At 34.7% G+C, this 24659-nt stretch overlaps 2 protein-coding genes across 3 annotated transcripts in view; one reads left to right on the forward strand and one right to left on the reverse strand.

Annotated features, from left to right (window-relative positions):
- The window catches only part of LOC138934661 (serine proteinase stubble), a 49471-nt gene that overhangs the window by 7859 nt on the left and 16953 nt on the right, over positions 1 to 24659 (forward strand). Inside the window, exon 1 of one of the 2 annotated variants that reach the window (XM_070298641.1) lies at positions 22788 to 22851. The exons of the other annotated variant lie outside the window; for it this stretch is intronic. The gene's annotated coding sequence lies outside the window, so the exon portion shown is untranslated. Of the gene's footprint in view, positions 1 to 22787; positions 22852 to 24659 lie in introns of those variants that run through there. 2 annotated transcript variants of the gene reach the window in all.
- On the reverse strand, positions 19004 to 22638 carry LOC138934919 (uncharacterized). Its single transcript, XM_070299070.1, has 3 exons — positions 22573 to 22638; positions 19634 to 19712; positions 19004 to 19554 (listed from the first exon to the last, which is right to left on the reverse strand). Exons 1-3 carry the CDS (start codon positions 22636 to 22638, stop codon positions 19004 to 19006), a joined length of 696 nt encoding a protein of 231 aa, XP_070155171.1.

A 24659-nucleotide genomic window follows, 5' to 3' on the forward strand; every position in this document is an offset into this window, starting at 1 on the left:
AAATTTATATTTTCTTGTTAAAAAATATGCCGATTTAAATTTTTGTGCTTAATATTTAACACATTCATGCGTTAATTTAATATATTGCTGTTGCGTTAATTGAACTCAAGTGTTAAATTATTAAAATAACTGAAAAAAAGTGTTAAAATAATACAATGTGCAGATATCTTTTATTATAGTGACAGAATTTATCTATTAAAATTTACAAAAAAAAAATATTGATTTTATAGTATAAGGAGTAATTGTGACTACAATTGGCGATAAATGGTCAATAAAATTTTTTTCTGAGTTTATTTTATCATTAAAAATATATTGATTTTACAAAATTTATTTCAAATTACTCTGAAGTTTGCATTCATTTTCTATTAAAATGTTAACATAGTATTAACTATTACTATTTAACATATCCATATCATGCTAAATTAATACAAAAATTTGTGTAGATCTTTTGGGACATGCAATATATGTTAAATTTAAGCCATATTTTCCAACCGTGTATATTACGCAAATATATTATTTCCCATACAGCACCGCAAGATTGCAACAACATTGCAGCAACATTTTTCTGCAAGATTGCAACATTGTAGAAACATTACGAAATGTTGCTGCAACGTTGTTATGATATTGCAGCAACAGTAAAATGTCTGCCTACAGAAATATTGCAATATAATATTGCAGCAATATAGCAATATAATATATATGCAATAATGCTTTATGTATATTTATCGACATAATATCCTTAACATATGAAAAAAGTAATAAAAAATTAGGCCTATAAGAGTCAGGATCTAGCGCGTATATAGTTTTTCTGTATTATAATAATAACGAAATTATAAAATGTAAATTTTTCAGTACACATTCGATTTCCTTTAATAGCAGAGAATATCTAAGAGAAATAAGAAAAAACTCAATTTGCAATTGTGTAAATTCACAATTTCTTTGTATCCGAAATATTCAAATATCCGGATGCAAAAAGATTGTGGTGAATTTACGCATACGAGTTTTTTCACATCTCTCTTGTCTTTACATAATCTCAAAATTTATTTATTAAAATCTGAAGTATCTTTTGCATATTAGAAAATTATTATCAAATTTTTGATTTTATATAAGAATGGAAACTACTAAAAGAATTCTTAGTCCAATGTCTGAGCCCCTATATTGGGATCATATCATACGACTTAAATTAACAAAAATAGTTATTATATCTTTTTAATCTTACTAGCCGCTCTTTGTAAATTTTATATAAGCATCATGACTAAAAATTAAATGCGGAATAGATAGCGCAACATAGTGGTAAACGAATGAACTAGCGATTATTGAATACTTTTTTTGTAATATTTTCAGAATGTTGCTGTAACATTGCTAAAGCTATATTGTAAAATAATGTCTTTGCAATATTTCTGCAACATTAAACTGCAATATACAATATTACAATGTTGCAGCAATGTTGTTGCAAGCTTCAGTGCTGTATGGGTTTATATACACACTCATATAATACTATATATATATCTATTGATGAACAAATTTTTATCAATTTTAGCAACACGAGTTTCATATTCATTAAAATACGCATAACTCAGTGCACAGTATATGTGTGTGTGTGTGTGTCGGGGGGGGGGGGTGCGCGCGCGCGCGCGCGCGCGCGTGTGTGTGTGTATGGATACCAAATAGCAAACAAATTTCCTCGGGACATGACATGGGACACCCCATTGCTACGAGAAATTACATATATCCGTTGGCGTTGCCGTGATGATACAGACGAGTGAGGTATTGTAAAGTAGGTCACTTTTATCCCCTGTAGCAAACGATCACGATGAGAGATTGGGATCGGCTGTAGCCCACGGAGAGCGAACGATCGCACATTCGATATACGCTTTCAGAAAAATGTACGCCATTGTTATGCACTGCTATTGTTCCTCGAGATACGTTTCTCCGTTTCAGAAATTTTCTCTCCCTTTTTTTTTTTTTTTGATATCTCCAAAAAAGACTACAAATTATAAGATATATTGATAACATCTTCCGATTCTCTCTCTCTCTCTCTTTCGTATAATCATGCATGAAAAAAGCCGTACCGTGCGCGCCCGCAATAATTCGAACGAATCTAGAGGGCCGATCCGTAATCGTGCGCTAGCTCGTCCGACTATTTCCGCGACTAATGAGCAGAGCCGCGAATAATGAAATTACGCTTGTCTGGGCAAGTAGTTCGCTCGTGAAGCGAGATTCAAAATGGGTGCGAGTGAGACGAGCGCGATCAAATGAAGAAGCGAATGTTTCGATATCGAAGAAGTTCGTCATCGTGACAGACATAATACGACGGAGACGAGTTTAAGTTGTTTCTCATCGCTATTAAGGATGTAATATGTCATATGTCAAAACATTGACAAAAGCATGAAAATTTCGTGGACTGTTCTACTATTTCTTCTGAATATCTCAAAAGTACAAAACTTGAGCACAATTCTCTTAACGTTTTAGAAAATTATTTAAGTTTGAAGTGAGTATCGATTCTTATGAAAAATTGTATTGTAACACTTATTGACAAATTTGACATGGAAAAAACATCGCCAACAAAATAAAAATTTTTACATATATTAAAGAAAAATCTAATAAATATTTGTGCAAAACTTGATTTAAATTCGTTTTTTATTCGTTCAAAAGTTATTTATTATAAAAATTGTAGAAAAATATTCTCTCTCTCCCTCTTTCCCCTCTTCCTCCCTCTCTCCTTTCTCTCCCTCTTTCTCTTTATTTCTGCAAATTACTCGTTTTTTTGTCTCTCGTACTTGATATCAGGGGGTATTCGCAATCAAAAGTTTTTGTCATAAATTAGGAAAAATATTAATTACAACTTTTTCTTTTACGATAAAAAGTATTTTATGATACTTTAATTCTTTTCATAATCCGGATTTATTTATTTGATTTTTCAAACAGTATAAACGTAAGAAATATATTTCTTTTCTTCTATTTTGACAGTTTTTTGCTACTATTGTACAGCCAAAACATCCTTAAGTTGCTCCCATCGCTATTAAGTATGCAAGACCCATCGCGCTCTTTTCAGTAATCATCGCAGCGATGTTCAATGTTATCTCTCCTCTTCTCTTCTCTTCTTTCGCGTCGCCAATTTTAATACGGATGCGACATGATGCGGACAAGCTGCTCTAAATGGGACAACGCGAGATTTCTATCGCGACAAAACAGATCGCGCACTCAGGATCTAATCTCGTCGTGTCGATATCTTCCAAGGGGATGGTCCTTATTTTCAAATACATTTCCAAAAATTAACAAAATAATTCCTTAAATGATTTTTTATACAGAATAATTTATATATATATATATATGTACATTTTTGTCATATAAGTGATGTGTCATATAAATTTTGTCATATAAATGACTTTGTTTCAGAAATACAAATAGTATTCAATAAAAGAAATTAAATGGTTCTCTAATTATCTGCACTTGCCAATTGTCTTCGAGATTTAAAAAAAAAGATATAATTTTTTTCTTGAACACTATATTTTTGGAACTGTCTTTATGACAAAAGTATATATGTAAACTTTTCTTCTAAAATCATTTAAGGAGGGGAGAGGGAATAATTTCTTTAATAAATATATATATATATATATATGTATATACAGGATGTCCCACTAAAAGTGACCACCTCCTTTTATCTTTTAAACTAAAAGAGGTAGACCATAACAAATAATATCAAATTAAATGGTTCAAACTGAACTCTATTGTGAGCATAATGGTTACTTTCAAAAACTATATGTGTTAACGGAGAGGTATGCATTTTTTTTTTTTTTTTAATAATAATGTGGATATTTCGATATGAAAAAAGTTGTAGCACTGTTTGCAACGAATACAACGATGTATGATATAACGTAAATATTTTACATATTATACGAGTTTTATCGACTTGAATAATCGCGGACGACGTCCACTTTTTTACTCTCTGCCCTGCGTTATAGCCACACCCCGCATATATACATACATGCATGTATGTGTATATAGGCGCGTTTGCAACGCGCATGTGTCGCAAAGATGAAAATATTAGGTACACATGCGTGGCATGGCCATGTGCGCCGTCTTACCTTACGCAGTTTACCTTACGTGCGCGATTATAATCCCTCTCTTTCATTCTTTCTTTCTTTACTCCTAAGTCTTTTCATGGCGTTCACCCATCGACCTTCTTAAGAGAGATCCGTCGACTTTTCCATCGGCCTCGATCTCGATACACACTCGACGACGTGTGTATCTAAATGCGGGAAGAGCGGCTACGTCAACGCGCAAGAAAATATGTGAGGTCTAGGTAGATGACACGAGATAGATCTCAGATCGCAGACAACACGCTTTTCGACGACGACCCCCTTAAATGCACTTAAGGCGCTCCTTTAACCCTTTGATCGTAAATATATGTCTGTGAGACGTAGATTTTATATCTTGCTTAAAAAAAAAAAAAAAAGATTATTTATTCTATTGAATATTGCCGTTTAATCGATATCTTCAGAGCCTTACTTTTATATTTAATTCTTTTTTCAATTTTCATCTAAAAACATAGGTATACTATCAATTAGAGATTAATCTATGATTATGATGATACATCTGGAATTAATTATTGAAACTTGTCATCAAAGGCATATAAATATCTGCGATTTGTTCGATCGTGATTTTTCACTTGCCATTAAATTAATCATATTTTAGAGATGGGTCTAAAGCGATAATATTTGACAGCAGTCATTAGGCGATTGTGCGACACAGTGGGATTCGCAAAAGATTTCGTGCCGGTGAATAATGTGCCGCCATACGAAACAGACAGTGATATGACACACAAAACGTGAAAATAAGGATGAATTGCAACGTTGTTGTCGGGTTCCGCGTGTGGTCGAAAGGTTTCACCAAGATACACGAGGCGCAAAGCTTTCTCTCGGATAAGAAAAATTCAACCGGCGACTCGACAAAATTTACAAATATGCGAGACGTATACTCGTAAAAATACACGATAAAGCTCTTTATTGCTTCGAAGACCTGAAGATTGATTGAAAATATGCCATATAGCGCGACGAGAAAAAAAAGGGAAGTTGGAAAAGAAAAATTGACGTAAGCCTCTTTCCGTGCAATCGAGCAAATTTTTACTGGCATTTGCATTTATTAATTACACGATGCTCACCAGTTATTAAGGCACTTACGAATCGTCACATTGGGCACTTTTCTCGAGTACTTTCACTACCTCCATAATCATTGAGCGTGTATAAGACTTAAGGAAATGCCATATTAACGTTACATCTAACCAGAACGAAAGTCGATAAACATCTTCGATATACGTACGTGTATCCATTGTCCCATATTCGACGTCGCGTCCGGCGCATCTTTCTATTAGAGTTGCAAAATCGCAGGCACACGTACACCTTGGAATTTAATTTATATATAAAAAAAATTCTTTTATCAATCATAACTTGGATACGAGTATGTACGCTCAATTCATAATTTCTAATATTTTATTTTTATTTTATTTTATTTTATTTTGTTTTATTTTATTTTTTTATTTATTTATTTAAGCGGGGAGAATGTAAATTTGTGAATATCTATTCAAATATAAGAAATTACAGCTCTCTCTCTCTCTCTTCTGTAACAATCAGCTGATCTTTATACATATAATTTTGCTTACACGTTTTCTCGAGGATTGACAATGATAAAATTGTCTAAAGCAGCCAGCGAATATCTTAATGAAATATGCGCAGAGTGTTAGTTCAAAGCTGATTAACGTAAGACGCACGTGTCCCGCATATACATATATACGCCAGCTGAGTGTCCATTGAGCGTCGATAATGACGACTATTATGTGTATACTTTCTCCAAATTAGCGGTAAAACGTCAGACGGCTACGCTCGCATTAGATAGGGTTGTGTCCGCGCGATTTTCCTTTTACTTTCAAAGTTATTGTAGGATGCGAAAAGAGAAATGGAAAATATTAGACGCATGCCAAAATATACGCGCGTGTCCTAAAAGAACATCCTTGTGTGCCTAAAAGTATGTAGAAGAATTTAAAAGAGTCTATTAGCTATTCTTCTTTTAAATCAGCTGCAAAGAGGGTCTTTGCGTGCATCATAAATTACCCTGTTAATTATTTTTTTTATATAATAATGATGAAATATACATTGTAAATGGCAGGATTGAATGATCGAACAGATTTAATTTCGACTCTATTAGAACGCAAAAGTTGTCCCTTGATTCTTACAATTAATTTTAAAAATTAATTTTTTTCATCTCGATTAATTAAAGTTTGTTTTTTAATCAATAACTTCCTTTACTTCTTTATTATCTTATAAATCGCAGGTTTTTCCACATTATCACACTAAAAATAAAATTTTCTTTAATCAAATAAATGCATGTTATATAGTTTGATTTTCTTATTTAAATAAATATATATATTTTGTTTCCATGAATATTTTGTTATATTAAATAAATTATTTGCATGTAATAAAAATTATAATTTTTGAAATTAATTATTTAAAATTTTAATACAAAAAGATATTTATTTGAAGAGAAAGATTCTTTTATTGAAATTTAAAAAAGACTGTTTTTCAAACAAGCAGCCAAAAATTAAAAAATGTTATTATAGAGGAAATATTTTAGTATAAGGATAAAAAAACAAATTCTTTTTTTTATGTGCAAATACCATAAAAGCGTATTTTGTTGTTATTTTATATTTTGCTAAGTCCCAAAATATTTGCTGCTTGATTAAAATAATTAATTTCTTTGCAGGTATTTAAATAAATAATTTTTTTTTTAATTAAAAAAATTTTTTAAGATTTAGTACATTTTTTTCATTGCAAATTATCGAAGATAAACATCTTCTTTTTGGGAGATGACCGGTAGATAAAATCGACCTTGCGGCTTTCTTTCTGTATTCAAAAGAACGCTGTAACGTTTTGGCTTAAGCGTCTTCTCCGCGGAATAGATCACAATATATTATCGAGCCACAAAAATCAGATATCCTTTACATTGTGTTATAAAAGACGGTCGGGCGCCAAGTGCGGATTCATGTTATCCGCTTTTGTGAGCGAGCCGGTTGAGGTGATTTACAGCCCGCCCAAAAGCTTCGAGAGAATCTCTTCTTTTTTTCTCTTCTCTCTCTCTCTCTCTCTCTCTCTCAAAACCTGTGACATAGATCCCGGGTACGTCCGCGAGCAATAATAACTGCATCTTCTCGCGATACCGAGCGACCGGTTGCGATTCTTAAAATATACGCGAAATACTGACTCTCTCGACTCGCGATAAAACGGTCCACGGTAATTGCTGATACGGTCGAGCGTTTATATCCGTCTGTAGTGGATTCTGCGGACTTTCGTTGAGGACTAGTAAGAGTAAAACATAAATGCTCGGAGACATCGATTAACGGTAACGGTAAACGATTTACTGCACTCGTATTCCCGGCGCACATATATTGTATAACAGGCACGGTTTTCAGAATTGCCGAGGCATCATCAACTAATATCGACGACTTTCGCAACCGTCGTCGTCGAGCCAAAGTACAACCGTGAAAAGCGTTCGATTAATTATTCCAATTAAATGCCGCGATTAATTAAGATTGAATACGGAATCGCGAGCGCGATGAGAGCGACGCAACTCAAGTTGCGACATTAGTTGTAATATCGCAGCGATTAGATTATACCTTAAGCCTTAAGTCCCTGTCATACGATTATTCTCTCTCTTCACTTCTTCACATTCTTCGTCGGTATAATCAACTCTTTACCGGATCTCTTATTTAAACTAAATATGTCGACATGACGGTTTATCTCTAACTTTTTGATAAAGAGTAATATATTATACAGAGTGTTCCAGATCAGGTCAATGAAAATTTCAGGATCTTATAGCAAATTGAATTTGGAACAAAAATATATAGGATAAGAAAAATAAAATCAATATCAATATCTATAACTCAATAAGTGTATATGTTAATAACGTTAAGAAATATAAAATTGGTCGCTCGCATATATAGATTAAGATTAAGATCAGCATTTAAAGTTTTCTAAGACTTATTGCCGGATAATTTAAAAGAATGAAACATTCTTCGGAAAGTTTTGATTTAAATAAGGAACAAGACAAAGAGGAGGAAAGGAAAAATTATTCAATTAAACTTACTTTTTTAAATAATAAAGGGATGGCAAATTTGTGCGGTGTTTCGTTCTGTGTCTCATGTCAATGACCCCATATTCGACTCGTGCTTGCGGATGGGTTGCTCTGAAACTGATGCCAAATGAGGACATTGGTTGCACAAGTAACTAACTCGCGAATCATGATGCAAAAGCACAGAGTAAGACAGCGTGAAGCTGAAGGCTGGAGAATAAATGTGAGAAAATGTCTCTTCGAGTTCTCTTTCTATAATTCTCTTTTCAGGAGTGTATTCTAATTCTAAGAATAGGAAGTGGGGATCCTTCAACCTTAACGAATTAAAAATTGTGCTAGTGTCCTCATTAGGCAGATAGTTTTTGAGTTTTTACCCGTGGTGTGATTGTCAATTGGTAATCTCGATATCAGTTCAAAGTTCTTTGAACATTAGCTTTTCCGGCGGACTCTCGTGCACGTGATCTGATTAGAAAAAAATCTTACTTCCTTATAATTATTTTTATCGATATCGATGCAGCTGTATTTACTGAATATTTCGTTAAAGATATTTTATAATGATAAAATATCTTTATTCATTATTGATTCAATTGTACTTGTCAAATATTTCGTTAGGAGGAATTTTATTATCTTTTCGGTATCACTTTATTTTTCCGCCGGAAAATTCTACTGCAAAGAATATCTACTGCTTTTTATTTATTTCGAGGCGATCGGTGCGGTTTCATCATCGGCCTTCTTGCATCTTTCTCACGATTATTCGTAGATACAATTGTTGACAAGTGACTAAATGTTTAAAGAAATGTATGGCGCAAGATGCTCTGTTTACTGAACAATTTATTTTTATCACCAATCGATGATCTTTGCGGCAATTTTGCGGAAGGAAGGAATCGTGACGTCGCCAGGACGTAACAATATATATAAAAATGAAAATAATCCGCGATGTATAAGTTAATCCGAACAATTACCAAAACAGTTTTTTCGGCGCGCACGACATTGCAAAAAAGACAATATGGTCTCAGCATTGCAAGAGTTACGTATTTTAATGTTTCACTAACGGTCCAAGGTTAAATTAGAGGAAGATGTGTGTGTGTGTGTATGAGTTTATGTATGTATGTACTAATAACGATAGCCTATTCCGTAATTAAAGTTACTCGCCAACTGTAATTCGATAGAGACGTGGATAAGGCGTCGTATCACACCATCTCGCATCGTAGTATTAACAGTATGTTAACCCCTTGCCCTCCACAACTATTAACTAGGCTGGATTTAAGGATTTATGCGTTCTGTTCAAACTAAGAAGAGAAAAGAATGTGGACAAGATTATTTATAAATAATTTTTATATAATCAATTTAATAAGTAAAAGAATAATAAATTAGCTGAAATAAGTTTCAAATATACAATATATAAATATAGTAGATTTTCTATTTAAAGTATAAAAAAAATTATTTACAACAAGAAGATTATACGAATATATAATAATTTTCTTCAAACGTTTTTCCACGTGATTCTGGATTTGGTCAAAAAATTTGGAATAAATTTTCTCCCAAGTTATATTTAACGATACAACCAGAAATATGTTTTATTTCCTTGCTAAGTTAGCTATCAAGATTCTCTAGACATGGATTGAGCGCAAAACACATCGAAGTCCTCTATTATATTACAAGTACAATAGTACGTCAACCTAACGTTGGGATCTCCTCGCCTACTATCATTCAAATATTATGTGCATAATCGTTCCATCCTCTTTTGTAATAGACATCGATTGATTAAATGGATATCAAGCACGGTATTATGCACAGCTAATTCAAATGTTGCAGTTGCTTGATACCGCTCTTTTTCATATTTTTAAACATATCAATATAGATACGTATCGCAGTCTTTGATCACGCGTTAAAAAGAAAATCAATAATATTTCTGAGAAAAAAGCTACGATAAACATTCCATTACTCATCATTTATGCAAATGTTCACCTTCTCGTCGGGCGATATAAAAGATTGATGTGGAAGGAGCGGTTTCGACCGGTTCTCATTATATGTATATCACTTTGAATCGATTAGACGGAGCGCATTTTGAAAAATTCATGCCGTGTTTAAGTAGCGGGGGCAGCGAGCCTATCGAATGCGAGCCGAGTATGATAATAAGAATAAGATGCTATTCGCGATAGTGCCCACAGCTTTTGCTACCCCAGGTCCATAATCACACTCGGACATATTGATGCATGGACCGGTCCCCATTCCACGTCCCGCATTAATGACAGGTTTACAGACCGTCACTGAAATTTCGATCGATTATCCTTCCGTGATCACCGCTATAAAAACACACTTTCCTGCGCGCACGTCGGGGGACTTTCCGGAAAGGTTACGGTCAATTGCGCGGAGATTTAGATTAATTTTATCTCGTTAATTAATCTGAAACATTTTTAATTTACCGCTTTATTTGGATTTTTTATGAATTATTCATAGAGAGAAAAAATGTTGAAATGTGACATTTTTCCCACTATTTTATTCACTAAGAGATACAGAACTGTATTAATATCGTGAAATTGGAATGTTTTTTTTTTTTGTGAAGAGAGAGTATGAGCTTTTTTTCTCCTGCAGTTATCCCTTCATGCGATTACGCGTAATAAGTATTGTATATGACTGAATGCAATAGAAAAGGGATTCAGTCGCAGACGCTAATTATGAGCTGTACGGTATTCGATGCAGAAGGGGGATGAGAGACGGACTAAAAGTTACGTTGGCCGTGTCATTAGAGAGTGTTAGTCGATAGAAGAGGGATTAATCATCCTATCGTTCCGTCTTGCTTACACCTACCCGCGAATCGTTCTTTGATTCTCTCTCGTTTGCGACGCACGCTCTTTGGCACTGATGACTACCATCGAGATCGAAACGTTTCTTTAGGGCATAGCGGCAGTTTGCTACAGTCATTTAAGCCCATTGGACTGCAATCGATTCACTACGGAAATTACTTCTTAGTTAATAATGCCATCATCTCTCTCTCTTCCTCCCTTACTTCCTCTCCTCCTTTCCTTCCTCCCTTCCTTTCTCTCTCCCTCTCCAATCATAGCGCCTCACTTTGAGTATTGTATAATATTGTTAATAGTTATGGGAGAAATCATCAGTTGAATAAATTGCAAATAGCACAAAATCGGGCCAAGTGAGTTATATTACAATGTGATAAGTATATCAAAGTGAAACATATGCTGCAAACGTTGCAGTTTATGTCCGTAAGACAGAGGCTACATTATAATTCATGTTTATCTACTTTTAAGATTTTAAATATATTTTCAGATCAATTTTAAGAAATGGATTAGAAAGAATAGGTAATGATAGCGAAAAACAAACACGACAAGCCGGGAACATCGCGATACAATTTCCTAGAATAAGAAATGCGCAAAAGAGTATGATTTACGAAGGAGTGAAATTGTGCGTAGGGGAAAATAAGTTAAAACCGGGTATTTTTTTGGATTTGTCTTCCTACAAAAAATCTGTGAGTAAAAAAGATTTTGCCGAACGTTACTAGTCTATAGTGAACCTTAAATTTTATGAGAAAATAAGGCTAGTTGTTGAAAAAAAATTTTTGGTTACCAAGAATAACAAGATTTTGTGGAGAAGTCAAAGTACCCGACTTTGTTCTACCAGCAGGGTCAAACCGGATATCCATTTGAAAATATGCAAAACATTGTGTCATTACAAAATCTAGATTTATTTTAATCAAAATACAATATAAAAATGTATTCTATTGACAAAGATCACAAATAAAGATATTCTCTTGTTCGACATTGCTGCAGAACTTCCTTATTTGACTTTCTAATTTTAGGGATCTCAAAAAGCTTTCTTTTAGTGGTTTCTTTTTCTGAGCGTTAGTTTTTGTTTCCAACTGCTTTCTGTATATAAATACAAAGTCGAGATAACAGTTCTTCCTCTTTTCATTATATAAGATGTATAAGTACCCGGTTTTGCCCCAACACACGGAAAGTAACAAATATGGCGGTTATATATTCCGGCGTACAAAGTACCGATCAAAACTAATATGATATACTTTTTAGTATGTACAGAATGCAATGCTGCACTTATCGAAACAAATGCTTTATATAGAAAAAGTGCACAACGGCTCGATTCTTGCCTCGATATCGATCTTTTTTGGACTAAAAACTTTAAACTTTTATTAAAAAAGAAATATCATGTGCACAGGTTTGTTTTAAAATAATGATGGCCCCAATCTACAACTAATAACGCAAGTTAACCATAGATAGCAGCATTTATCACGAAAAAACAGGGGTACCCGGTTTGACCCGCTTACCCTCAAGATAAAACAATACAAAAGAATTGAACTGTTTAAGCGAATGTTAAAGGAGGATATTTTATTGAACGTAACTATGTAATTTTATATTATAAATAGCTGAGAAAGCTAATAAAGATCAATCAATCGATTAAAAAATCTTCTCCTCTCCCCTTCTCTCTCGTTTACTTTCTTCTCTCCTCTCTCCTTCTCTTCTCTCTCCTTTTCTCCCTTCTCTCTCTTTTTATCTCTTTCAAGTAAGGCATATTATATGGTAAATTAATCACGCTTGAAAATAAGTATTTTGTAAAATTTTGATCGAAAAATTTTGTTCGTCTCTGTCTTTTCATGAAAATGATATTAGCATGTTGAAAGGACCATATTGGATAAATTGCGTAATTATGCTATGTAGAATCAATTTAAAAAATTGCAATCTTCATTTTTTTAATATTACGAACAAATCGTTGGATGGATAACTTACTCCAGATACTTTTTTTCAGACCATTCCATTAGAATTTTTTCTATATGACATGATTAAATATAGAATTTGCAATGCAGAATAAAAAATTCTCCAAGAAAATAATATTATGTAACTATACTATCAATAGGGCGTGGAAACAATGTATAGTAAACTGACCATATATTATATTTTTAATACATTTATATGCCTTGCCAAAAAGTGATACGTAACGTGAGAAAGATAGAAAGAGAGGGGGGGAGGGAGGAGGGGGAGAGAGAGAGGGGTGAGAGAAAGAGGGGGAATATAATTGTTCTTGCCCCCTCTCTTTTCCTGAATAGTATAGCGAGTATACCATTCGTTTCACACGTCTCGTTCTTTCTTATCCCGATTTGTTCGCGCTTGCTAATGTAGAAAGGAATACACGGCGATGAAGAGAAACCGCGTGTAAACTGGCCTTTACCTGAATGGGACATGGCTATTGCTCCGCGCCGCACGTCCGAGAGAGTTACCGCTAATCTGTACTTACGCTCGACTGGTGTTGCCTCCGTGCTTACACGAGCGGATCAGCCTACAAACGGGTATCGGCTGATCGGAAATTCAAACAATTGCTGATTCATTAATCAGCGGACAGCGCTTGTCCGTCGTTTTTTCGCCGATATTTTCGTATTTCCATTATTCATTATTGATTGTATAAAACGAGAGATGCGTGAGATTGTAGAAAAAAATATGTCATAAAGGTGGCATGTTTTATGCAAGGCAAAAACGCTATTGCATCACGCTTATACAAAAAACGCATTATAAAAAAGAGGCATGTTGCGGACGTAAACTAGTTTACGAATTTTTCGCTCGTGCCGTGTCAGACTTCAGTTGATGACCGCTAGCAGGACCCAAATGAAATACAACTCGTGACTTTGTATAAGCGAGCATCTAGCGGTATAAGTGTTAAATGCGGATTATTCATTATATAGAGATTATAGCGATTATCGTGCGTTGGATAAGACATGGACTCTCACGTGCAATGCGATAATCCCACGATGATATTGTTCCGATAAAACGACAGTTCGTATCTCGCGCTAGTCGATGGAATTTACTTTGGTATGCCATCTACGCCACAACGCGGTAATCGACGGGTAATCGAGGGTACTGAACGGGTTACTCGGGGATTAGCAACCACTAAAAATTTTCACCGTTCCCCTTTTTGACGGAAGTTCAACTTTAATACACCTTTTCGGTAACGTTATGTGTATGATTAATGTGTATAAATATGCGTATAATTAATGTGTATAAATATGTGTATAAATTAATAAATAATAATCTTTGATTATATTCTCACATACTTAATTTGAAATAAATAAAATTATATTAACCATGTTTAATGAAACACTAACGATTGGCTGAAAATGAATATTGAAAAGTAATCTAAGATTACTTTTCAATATTCATTTTCAGCCAATCGTTAGTGTTTCAATAAACATGGTTAACATAATTATATTTATTTCAAATTTATATATATATATATTGTATATATACATACAGGGTGTCCTAGACCACCCGTACACCTCCTTTCTTTCAAAAACTAAGCATTTTTAAAAAAAAACGTTTTGAATAAAAATTGTATGGTTTTGAGGGGAACATAAGATGGTGTCCTTGAACATAAGATTGGTTTGATCTTGGATAGCATCGTTAAGGTCAAGTCACGGACACCTTTAATTTCTTAAATGGAAACTCCTATTTTTTATTACATATTCTTATAGCTTATCTCGAGAGCTTTCCAAAATACTATAATAAAGTATTTTTTTATTAAGTACTTTTCAAGTTATTTTATATTTTAATTTGACATATTTTGATATAAAAAATTAAATAACTTGTAAAATATTTAGTTTTTGATAATCTTACCGTGCAAAAAAAACAAATAATCGTTTTAAAAAATACATTGTAAATAATTTTCTTAAAAACAATTTTTTTTTATACTAATTGATTTGTCTCATTATTCTGTACATAAAAGTATTACGGTAAGATTATCGAAACCTGATTATTTTACGAAATATTTTATTTTTTATATCAAAATATGTCAGATTAAAATATAAAATAACTGAAAAAGTACTTAATGAAAAAATACTTTATTATAGTGTTTTAGAAAGCTCTCGATGTCAGCTACAAGAATACTAAATAAAAAAAAAGGGGGTTTCTATTTAAGATTTTAAAATTGATCTTCACATGACCTTTAAATGATTTTCCAAGGTCAAACCAATGGTACCATCTTATGGCCCTCTCGAAACCAAACAACTTTTGTCTGAAACATTTTTCTCTTCCGGGCTTGATTTTTGAGATATTTGCCTGAGGAGATTAAAATGGGACATCCTGTATATGTATGTATATATGTATATGTGTGTATATATATACATATATGTATATACAGCATACATGCACACACACGCACACGCACACGCACACGCACACGCACACGCACACGCACACGCACACGCACACGCACACGCAAACGCAAACGCGCGTGCACGCAGAGAGAGAGAGAGAGAGAGAGAGAGAGAGAGAGAGAGAGAGAGAGAGAGAGAGAGAGAGAGAGAGAGAGAGAGAGAGAGAGAGAGAGAGAGAGAGAGAGAGTGATGAGGGGCGGTGGCAGGGAGGAGGAGAGGAAGGGGGAGAAGGGTAGGAGGGGAGGGGGAGGGAGAAGGGGGTGAGGAGGGAGAGGAGGGAGGCAGTGGTGGGAGGGGGAGGAAGGGAGGGCGGGAGGGAGGGAGGGAGGGTGATCCGCAATGATCACCCACTAAGTAATAAAGATGGTTCAGGACTTTTCGTCTTTTCTTGGTAAGGAATAACGCTATGGATTTAGTGGGCGATCATTGCGAGTCACTCTGTTATATACTAGGGTGGATATAAACGAGATTTATTTTAAAATTATTTATTTGATTAATACATGTAAAAACTAACACAAAATTTTTTTTCTACATAGCATCCACTAATGTTTACACATTTTTGCCACCGTATTGGTAGTTTTTTTATCCCTACTTCATAAAAAGTAGCAGGATGAGTATGAAGTCAATTGCGCACGAAGTCTTTTACCTCATCGTCGTTGGAAAACCTTTTTCTTACTAAGATTTTTTTGAGAGATCTAAACAAATCCATCATATGTAAGAATGCATATCAAAAATGTATCTCCTTCTGTTGCATGGTAATCCAAAAACCTTCGAGAGATTTTACGATCTTTATGGCTTTTTGATCTGCATTCGAAATTCGATGCACCCATCGTGCAGCGATTTTTCGAAATCATACTTATTCTCAATGATTGTTTGCACACTTCCATAAGTATGTCATTATGCGAATCTCTTTACTAATTTTACGAATAGTTATTCGTCGATCGTCTTCAATAAAGTCGCGAATTTGTTGAATGTTCTCAGGTATAATGCTCATTTTTGGCCGATGCGCATAAGTCAAATTTGCAACTATATATATATATATATATATATATATATATATATATATATATATATTTAAAATAAAAAATAAAATATATTAATCATATCTGATGAAATGTCTTGCTTGAAAATGCGTTATACAGAGTGTCCGGTAAAGATTGTGCCAACGCTCGTGAGAGGGTAGAGCACAGTAAACTGAACAGAAAAGTTCTGTAACATTTTTTTCTAACGTTTAATAAAGGAGATATTATTGAGTAAAGTCTGGTCAATCAGCGTCGACTTTTAGCCGGACGCATATCGGTAAACCGCCCGCCTGTAGTGTGCATCGCCGCAGCGACGGAGCGCTCACGCACACTACCACGCGCGCGGTTAAAGAGCTGATTGGCAGACGTTATTTAAGAATAACTTCTTTATTAAGTTATAGAAAAAAATGTTACAGGACTTTTCTGTTCAGTTTACTGTGCTCTACCTGCTCACGAGCGTTGGCACAATCTTTACCGGATACCCTCTACATTGAAGAGCAATATACAGGATGTCCCAGATCATTTGGAACAATATTCGTGTGCAGATAGAGCAGACCAAACCAAGGATTTTTCGACTCAATCTGGTTCGCTCTATCTGCACACGAGTATTGTCCCAAATGATCTGGCACAACTTATATATATATATATATATATAAAATGCCCGACAAGTAACTGACCAAACGAAAGATGGAGGGAGATTGAATTAACTGAATCGAAAAATCTTGAACCATTTTTTTTTTTTTGATAACGCCTAATAAAGGAATTATTATTAAGTAAGGTTTGGCCAATCAGGGCCAATCTTTAGCCGGGCGCACGTTGGTGAGCCGCGCGCCGTGAAGTGTGCGCCGCTGCATAGTACCAGACGTGCTGCTCACTGTTGTGTGTCCAGCTAAAGATCGGCGCTGAGTGGCCAGAGGATAACCCTGCATAAAAGGGGATCCCTATCGTATAATCTTGATCTTGATATATGTTATCAAAGTCATCATTTTGAGTGACCTTCAAAAGATCATAGCCATCGCTTGTAGTTTATTAAAAAGTTACTACCAAAATAAGCGTTATAGGTACATTTCATATTTTTGATACAGTATAGATAGAATCGCAACTATATATGAACAGTCATAACAACACTATTTATTTTTTCTTTGCAAGCGAGTGCTTTATATATAAACAAAAATGTTATTACAAGAATTACCTTCAGTATTTTTCGTATTTATACACGGTCGCGTGGAAAGTTGTAAACCCATGTGGAACCTCACTTTGTATTAAAAAACGTATGTGTGGAGGCAATGTGTCCCGCCCCCGCCTCTCCCCCCTACGGGGGGCACCACTTCCGAAAGGCTAACCCAAACCGATTTCTGATTTAAAACTAGAATTTTATTTGGGTTAGATTATATCTTCCGGAAGTAGAGCTCCTCTGTAGGGGAGGCGGAACCCACTACGTCCATGCATGTATTTTCCAAGACGAAATCAAATTCACTCTATATCTAACTTTAACCCTTCTAAAACGTATATGATATCGTAAAATTATGTTCTATTCATTAAAGTTTCTTCATTAATAATTTTTTAATAAATTAAGAGTGACAGTTATGACCTTTTGAAGGTTACTCAGAACGATGACCTTGACAACATATGTCAAAGTCAAGGTTATTCGAGAGGGGTCTCCTTTTATACAGGTTTACCCTACGTCCGTTTATCCGAGACGACAGATTAACGACAAATTATCGTAATAATAATCTTTATTGACAATCTCACATGTGGCAATGGCGCTCATTTAATTTCTCAATTTCTTCTTCGTCCTCCCCCCCCCCTTCCTTCCTCTTTCCTTCCTCTTCACTCTCTCTTTCTCTCTCCAAATCAGAGTTTTTTCTTTCGCTCTCTGCATCGGTCAGCTTTTTGAAACGTCTTGTGTCGCTCTTGCCATCATTCTCGTTTCTTGCCGTACCACACAACCACGCAGTGTTCTACGGATCTTCGGGCGAGATGGAGAAAACGATGCCTCGTATATACAATATATGTCCGCATTTCCAAAATCGGGCTCACATTTCCCAATCCGTCGCTGGATTGTATACATCTTTTTTTAATTGTTTTTTTGGTAAATATTTAGATTAACGTACCCACGTCCAATGACTTTGACCTTGACATATGTTGTCAAGGTCACTGTCCTGAGTAACATCCAAGAGATTTTAGCCGTCGCTCATTGTTCGTTAAAAAATTATTAACAAAAAAAGTATGATCGATAAATATAGAAGTTATTTTAAGTATTCAATTCTTAGCTTGAATCCTTTGGCTGTCCTTTGGCTTGAAATAAGCCGAAAGTATATGCGCTGTAAAGTATATGCGTGGACGCAGTAGGTTCCGCCCCCCCTCCCTAGGGGGGGCTCCAGAAGATATAACCTAACCGAAACCTATTTCTAATTTAAAACTAAAATTTGGTTTGGGTTAGGTTATATCTTCCGGAAGTGAGCCCCCCCTTAGGGGGGGCGGAACCAACTGCGTCCACGCATACACTTTCCAATCCACACAAGAATTGTGGGATAGATCTCGCTTCGCGTAGAAAGTTGAAAACCCATATAAAATCATTTTATGTTAAGAATAATTATTGTAATTTCAAGTAAAAGAAAATTAGAAGTGGCGTCTATATAATAAGTATTTAAGTATTTTTTATTCTAAACAATATAAATATTTATTCACTTTTATTAATTTTATTGTTTACTAGTGGATATAATTTTGACATAATTGTAAAAAATTGATCTATTCTCTCAGAATAATTATAAATACGTTTAAACATAAATTCTGCTATGTAGTAGTTATAATGTTCTTCTCTGGTTCCATAACGAGGTATTCCACCTCGCATATCCCGCCATAAACGTTCAATATTTTGTGTATGAACTCCAGTAATTGGATGTACAAAATTTTCTGAGTGATTAACCATAAAATGATTAAATCCCTCATTTTTTAAATTGAAATATGCACGCCAGCAATCGCTATAAATTGTTGTTCCTGGGGCAATGCGACGATGTATTATATTTAACAGTGTTAATTCAGAACGATCATTAACAGGCACAATAAATGTGCGTTTACTTTCACGTTCAAATGCACCAAATACCCATTGTCCTTTAACAATTCGTCCGCGATTATATTTTCGTTTGCCAATTTTTGCTTCATCAATTTCTACAATGCAGCCAGGGCCACCAATCACACCTTTTTCTTGATTCAACCACATTAACAACAACTATTAATAAGAAAATAATATAACAACATAAAATAAAGTTATGGTTAATGTAATTGCTTTGAAAAATGCTATTATTTAGCTCTCGACAAAAATTCTTCCAATCCACTACATTTGTAGAACTCATTTCTAATTCATGTTGTAAAAACGTTTGGTCTGCATGCTTAAGTGTTATAAAATATCCAATGAAGCGACAAACTTTTGGGAATCCTAATCGAAATTGTGCAAACCAAGTTCCATGCAATGCAAATAACACAAAGTTACATGATATTCGTTGTCGCTTTCGTTTACGAATTATCTTATAATATTTATTAGTGCAACGAAATATTAAATTTTCATTTTCAGTTCGATAACGCAATACGTTTCTACATTTTGGACATTCAATTTCACGCCTAATTACTTGTCTATCACATACATAATTTATTAAATCATCTAAATTATGTGTTAAATGTAGAAATTCGTATAGATACGTGATAATTTGACAAGAGTAACACAAAGATTGGCAATAATAGAGAAGTGAAAACTTCTAGTAAACAATAATAAACATTGAGAAGTCCTACAGTAGGTCAACATACAAACTCACTATTCTTATATACACGTTGTTTGAAAATTACGTACATTTCATTTAAATTCTTTTATTAATAACTTTTTAACGAACAATGAGCGATGGCTAAAATCTCTTGGATGTTACTCAGGACAGTGACCTTGACAACATATGTCAAGGTCAAAGTCATTGGAGGTGGGTACGTCAATCTAAATATTTACCGTTTTTTTACTAACTGTACTACAATCGCTTCAGATTTTAATTGAAACCTTACAAAGGAGAATATAAATGTTTTTGAGAATAATATATGATGATGATGTGTAAATATATATTACACGCGTTAGACAGACATTTGTTGTATCATTATTGATCTCTTAATGCTTGTATTATTATAAATCTCTTAATTCGTTAATATTACATCAAAAATGGGAGCTGTAAGAAAGCAGCTGTAAGATAGCACAGCGACATATTGTAATACTCGTGAAGGAAATAACCACCTAAAACCACTCAAACGAGTCACGCGACGAGACAAGCCGTTCTATCGTACATGCGCGATATCAAGCTTTATAACTATCATAATAGCGAAAACAATTCCTCTCCCTTCAACAGTGGCATAACGGTAGCAAAGCGGAAGCTGGAGGTAACGCAGAAACTTCTGCCACTCTTCCTTCTTTCTAGAGATGCGCCTATGTATTTCGCAATATCGGACGTCCCGCTATATCTCTGTTCCTCCCGTTAAGGCCGGTGTAGACTGAACGCTATACTATAGCGCTATATTTTTATGCGATATTATAAGAGACGATAAAATATAAACATGTGCACACACTAGATACTATCGTAATATATTGTTTTTTTCTGCTACACTTTTCTAAAAGATACCCAAGAAAAGGGACTCAGAAGCTACTGTTAACAATGGGTTTAAAACCAAAGAAGAAGTGAATTCACGAAATCAATATTGACAGAGAAGAATTTGGAGAGTTACATCACATCTATTCCATACATTTATATCATTTATTTCAATTATTTGTTGCGCAAGACTTTTTTCTATTCACATCTTTATAATTGTTGCTGCTAGTCTGCCACAAATAGGAATGCAGTTTTACCTCCTTTATTAATTTTTCCATGTCAAACAATGTGGTTAACAAATGGGCACTTCTTCACATAAAATTTCCAGAATCACTATTGCAACATTTACATGTTCACACTGGTAGAGGTTTATTTGGATGAATATTGTTCGATTAAACCCAATCGCTCATATCGATCAGTGCCTAGGGTAACCAGCACGATTAACCAATCAAAGAGCCTTATTTTTAACTAGCCAATAAGTGTTGTGTCCGATTAATATATGTACAGCCGTTTGTGCTTGTATTCTGCGCCACTTCTGCTATATTTTGTAAAAACAACCAATAGCCAAACCCACGCTATATAGCGGAGTTTTATCGTATATCTTATAGCGTGCTATATTTTTCCTTTGATCAGCAGGCTTACATATAATTACATGCACAAAAATTAGCTATGTATCTTTATAGCATAGCTTCATAGTATAGCTCCCGATTTAATTTTTACGCGCATATCCGATTTTCATCGGTAACCTTGCGAATATCCCAAATACGCTGCTATAAGGGATATGTATATACCTACTTTTGTGAAAGAAGGTCGAGTGTGACGACAGTGGCGATAATAGTTAGCGGTGGATGAGGACGCGATGTGGACGGCATGGAAGAAGATGGTGAACGGAGGAAGAGAAAGAGAAAGAGAAAGAAAGAGAGAGGCGGAAAAGAAAAACAGGAATAGAGAGAAAGAACGAGAGGGAGAGACCGGTGATGGCTGCGATGATGACGGTCAGTGGTTGTATATACCGGTTAAGCCGTTCAGTACCAGTCCGACGTCCGTCACGGCTAAACCTCAACTGTTCGGTTTCGTCGATCCGCTATTCTACTCTGACCTCGCGCATCACGACGATCGTATTTTGTCATCCCCCGTATTCGTCGCAAGTTAGATGTTTCACGTTGTCCTAACCGCAAACTCCAATTTGTGTAAATGATACTTCGATTCAACTTGATTAGGAGAAATCACGAGCCGAAAAATTGAGGAGAAATTATTCACTGATCGCGCGCCGAATAATTTTAGGGATTGACCATCATCAGGTGATGTATGGAATAATGCACGTGCGCGAAATTAAATGATAGACATTATTTTTCGAGACATCTACATATTTGTCCGTGTGCAGTAGAAGAATTCGGCATTATTGTTGAATCTTTTTCTCTTTCCAAACGATTGCATCGTGCGTTTCTAATCCAACAGAATGCGACGGGAATCGGGCGATCATCAGCCATCTCGAGATCTATTTAATCAATCCATCCGATATTGACACAATCGAAAAACTTATTTCAAAGACCATCGTTCGAATCTCCATAATTTGTTAAAGATAGTATATATTGAATTTTTTTTAAGTACATTTGATATATTAAAATTCTACCAAGATGGACTGATTTTCGGCGAATCGGTCCCAGCGGGCGGTGCTGAGGAATTGGTTGGTCCACATCGTGAATCACGGTGAATCACGATGGTGGCTTCCCCGTCATACGATCGAGTTCGTTCCCGTCGAAAATCCGTGGTTAACGTTGTGTACCGGAATACGAGATGAATCGCGAAGATACATCGAGTCGAAGTGAGCGCGGATGAAGTGATTACACGAAAACTCGTGGATTTACTATATATCTCGCGGACCAGCTTGATCCTCCGAGAACGATCGAAGGTAATATTTCCGTTTAGAAAATAGCAATAGTATGAATTACAGCTAACAAACATGGGTATCTTTCTACTTGATTTAGTTGCCTTTTTATTTTCTTATCAAATCAATTATATAGAAAGCTCTCCAGAACCACCGAATATATTTTTTTAATAATTTTTTTAATTAAACGATATTTTTGATGTTTTTATTTTTTCTTTAACAAAAATAATAAGAACATTATTTTTTGAAAGCTTTCAATTCTTTTCATATTTTTGTAACTGAGTCTAAAATTAAAATTTTATTGAAGTATAAACTTTACTTGGAATTAACTAAAGATTGTAGTTTTTCTAATTGTATAAAAAGTTTAGTTTGCGAAAAATCTCTTTTTCTATCATTTATAATTTGAAAATTATTTATATCTCGATATTTTCGTTGATAAGGGAAAATCGTCCCTAAATTAGCCAGAGACTTTTGAAACTTCCTGTATGGGAGTCACAGTCTTGTAATATTAACGATATACAAATACACATACGTATTTTATAAACAAAATATTATATTGCTACTTTTGAAAATAGCGACGATTACAATTAATTAATCGATCAATATCACGGCCAATTACACAAAATCGCAGATTAAACAAAGTATATAATATATTTTAGTCAACTACGACACTTATTTATCACAACGTCAAAGATGTGTGTGTGCGAGTAATCCTCAGTCAGTGACCGAGACTCGACGAGTTCATGTCAAGTTCGACTGCAGAAAGGGTCGCATTATGGGTAGCCGCACGATCGGGAGGCGTTAAAGCGTTACGGCTGCTGTGATCTCTGTGCGCAGCTGCTATGATCTCCAACAGTCGTTCAAAATACCGTCACGATGTCGAACGTGACTTCGGTCGAGAGCTACCATCGATATCCTCGGCTATCTCTGCGGGAACGCGCGCGCGCGCGCGCATGCATGTGCGTGTTGTAAATACGTTCCGTAGTGTCGATGGGACGCGCGATTTCCAGTTATCCATTACCGTTGTCATACTTCCGGAACACTAGCTCGTCGCGTCTGTCATTCGTCGTCTGATTTACAGACGTCAGCAAGTTTCTCTTTTGCGTTAACAGCTTGTTTACATTGATCCTTCCTGCACTTATATTAAAAGACTTCTTATTCTTTGAAAACTCTTATACAATATATAATAAGCGATCATATATTATACGAGAAGATTAGAATTGCGATCGAGTAATTAACAAGATTTCCTATACATAGATATTTAAACAGAGTATCTACTTCTTAAAAGAAAATAAGGAATACCTACAATATATATTCTCAGGGATTTATTTCGTACCTGGAAAAATCAGAGAATTCTCATGGAATTTTATTGGGACTCGGGAAATTTAAAAAAAAATTCTCTCTCTGATAATTTTTCTCTTATATTGTAAGTAGTAAACAACTCACCGATTGATGAAATTGTAAATTATATATATTTAAAATATGAATATATTTATCTCTCTGTCTTTATACATTCAATGTCTTAACAAAGTATTGAATGTGCAGTATATATTTTCGTAGCTTTTAATAATAAAAAAAACGAAAACGTTACGCAAATAAAAAATATTTATCTTACATACTGAAGCTAATCAGTTATCTTCAGTACATTGACAAATCTAGCACTTGAAACTTAAGTGGCTCTGTGTTTTTTCTTCGTATGAGTGAAGAGCATATTAGAGAAAACGAGTATAATAAAAAAAAGAAATTTATTTTAAAAAGTTGCATTGAAAATCGTTAAAATATTCTCTTTATATAAAATTTTGAAATACCTGGGAGAGATCAGGGAATTTCCA

This window comes from Polyergus mexicanus, unplaced genomic scaffold, assembly GCF_030449975.1.
Source record: "Polyergus mexicanus isolate NDT 795.1 unplaced genomic scaffold, iyPolMexi1.0 SCAF_7, whole genome shotgun sequence".
NCBI classification, from domain to species: Eukaryota; Metazoa; Arthropoda; class Insecta; order Hymenoptera; family Formicidae; genus Polyergus; species Polyergus mexicanus.

What these genes read in the sequence shown, in the direction of transcription:
- LOC138934919 (XM_070299070.1), bottom strand. Translation starts at nt 22,638, where the DNA reads ATGTGGACCAACCAATTCCTCAGCACCGCCCGCTGGGACCGATTCGCC. An exon ending in CCGAAAATCAGTCCATCTTG is followed by an intron (nt 19,713 to 22,572) that starts GTAGAATTTTAA and finishes ATAACACTTAAG; the next exon opens with CATGCAGACCAAACGTTTTT. An exon ending in TTGGAAGAATTTTTGTCGAG is followed by an intron (nt 19,555 to 19,633) that starts AGCTAAATAATA and finishes TTTCTTATTAAT; the next exon opens with AGTTGTTGTTAATGTGGTTG.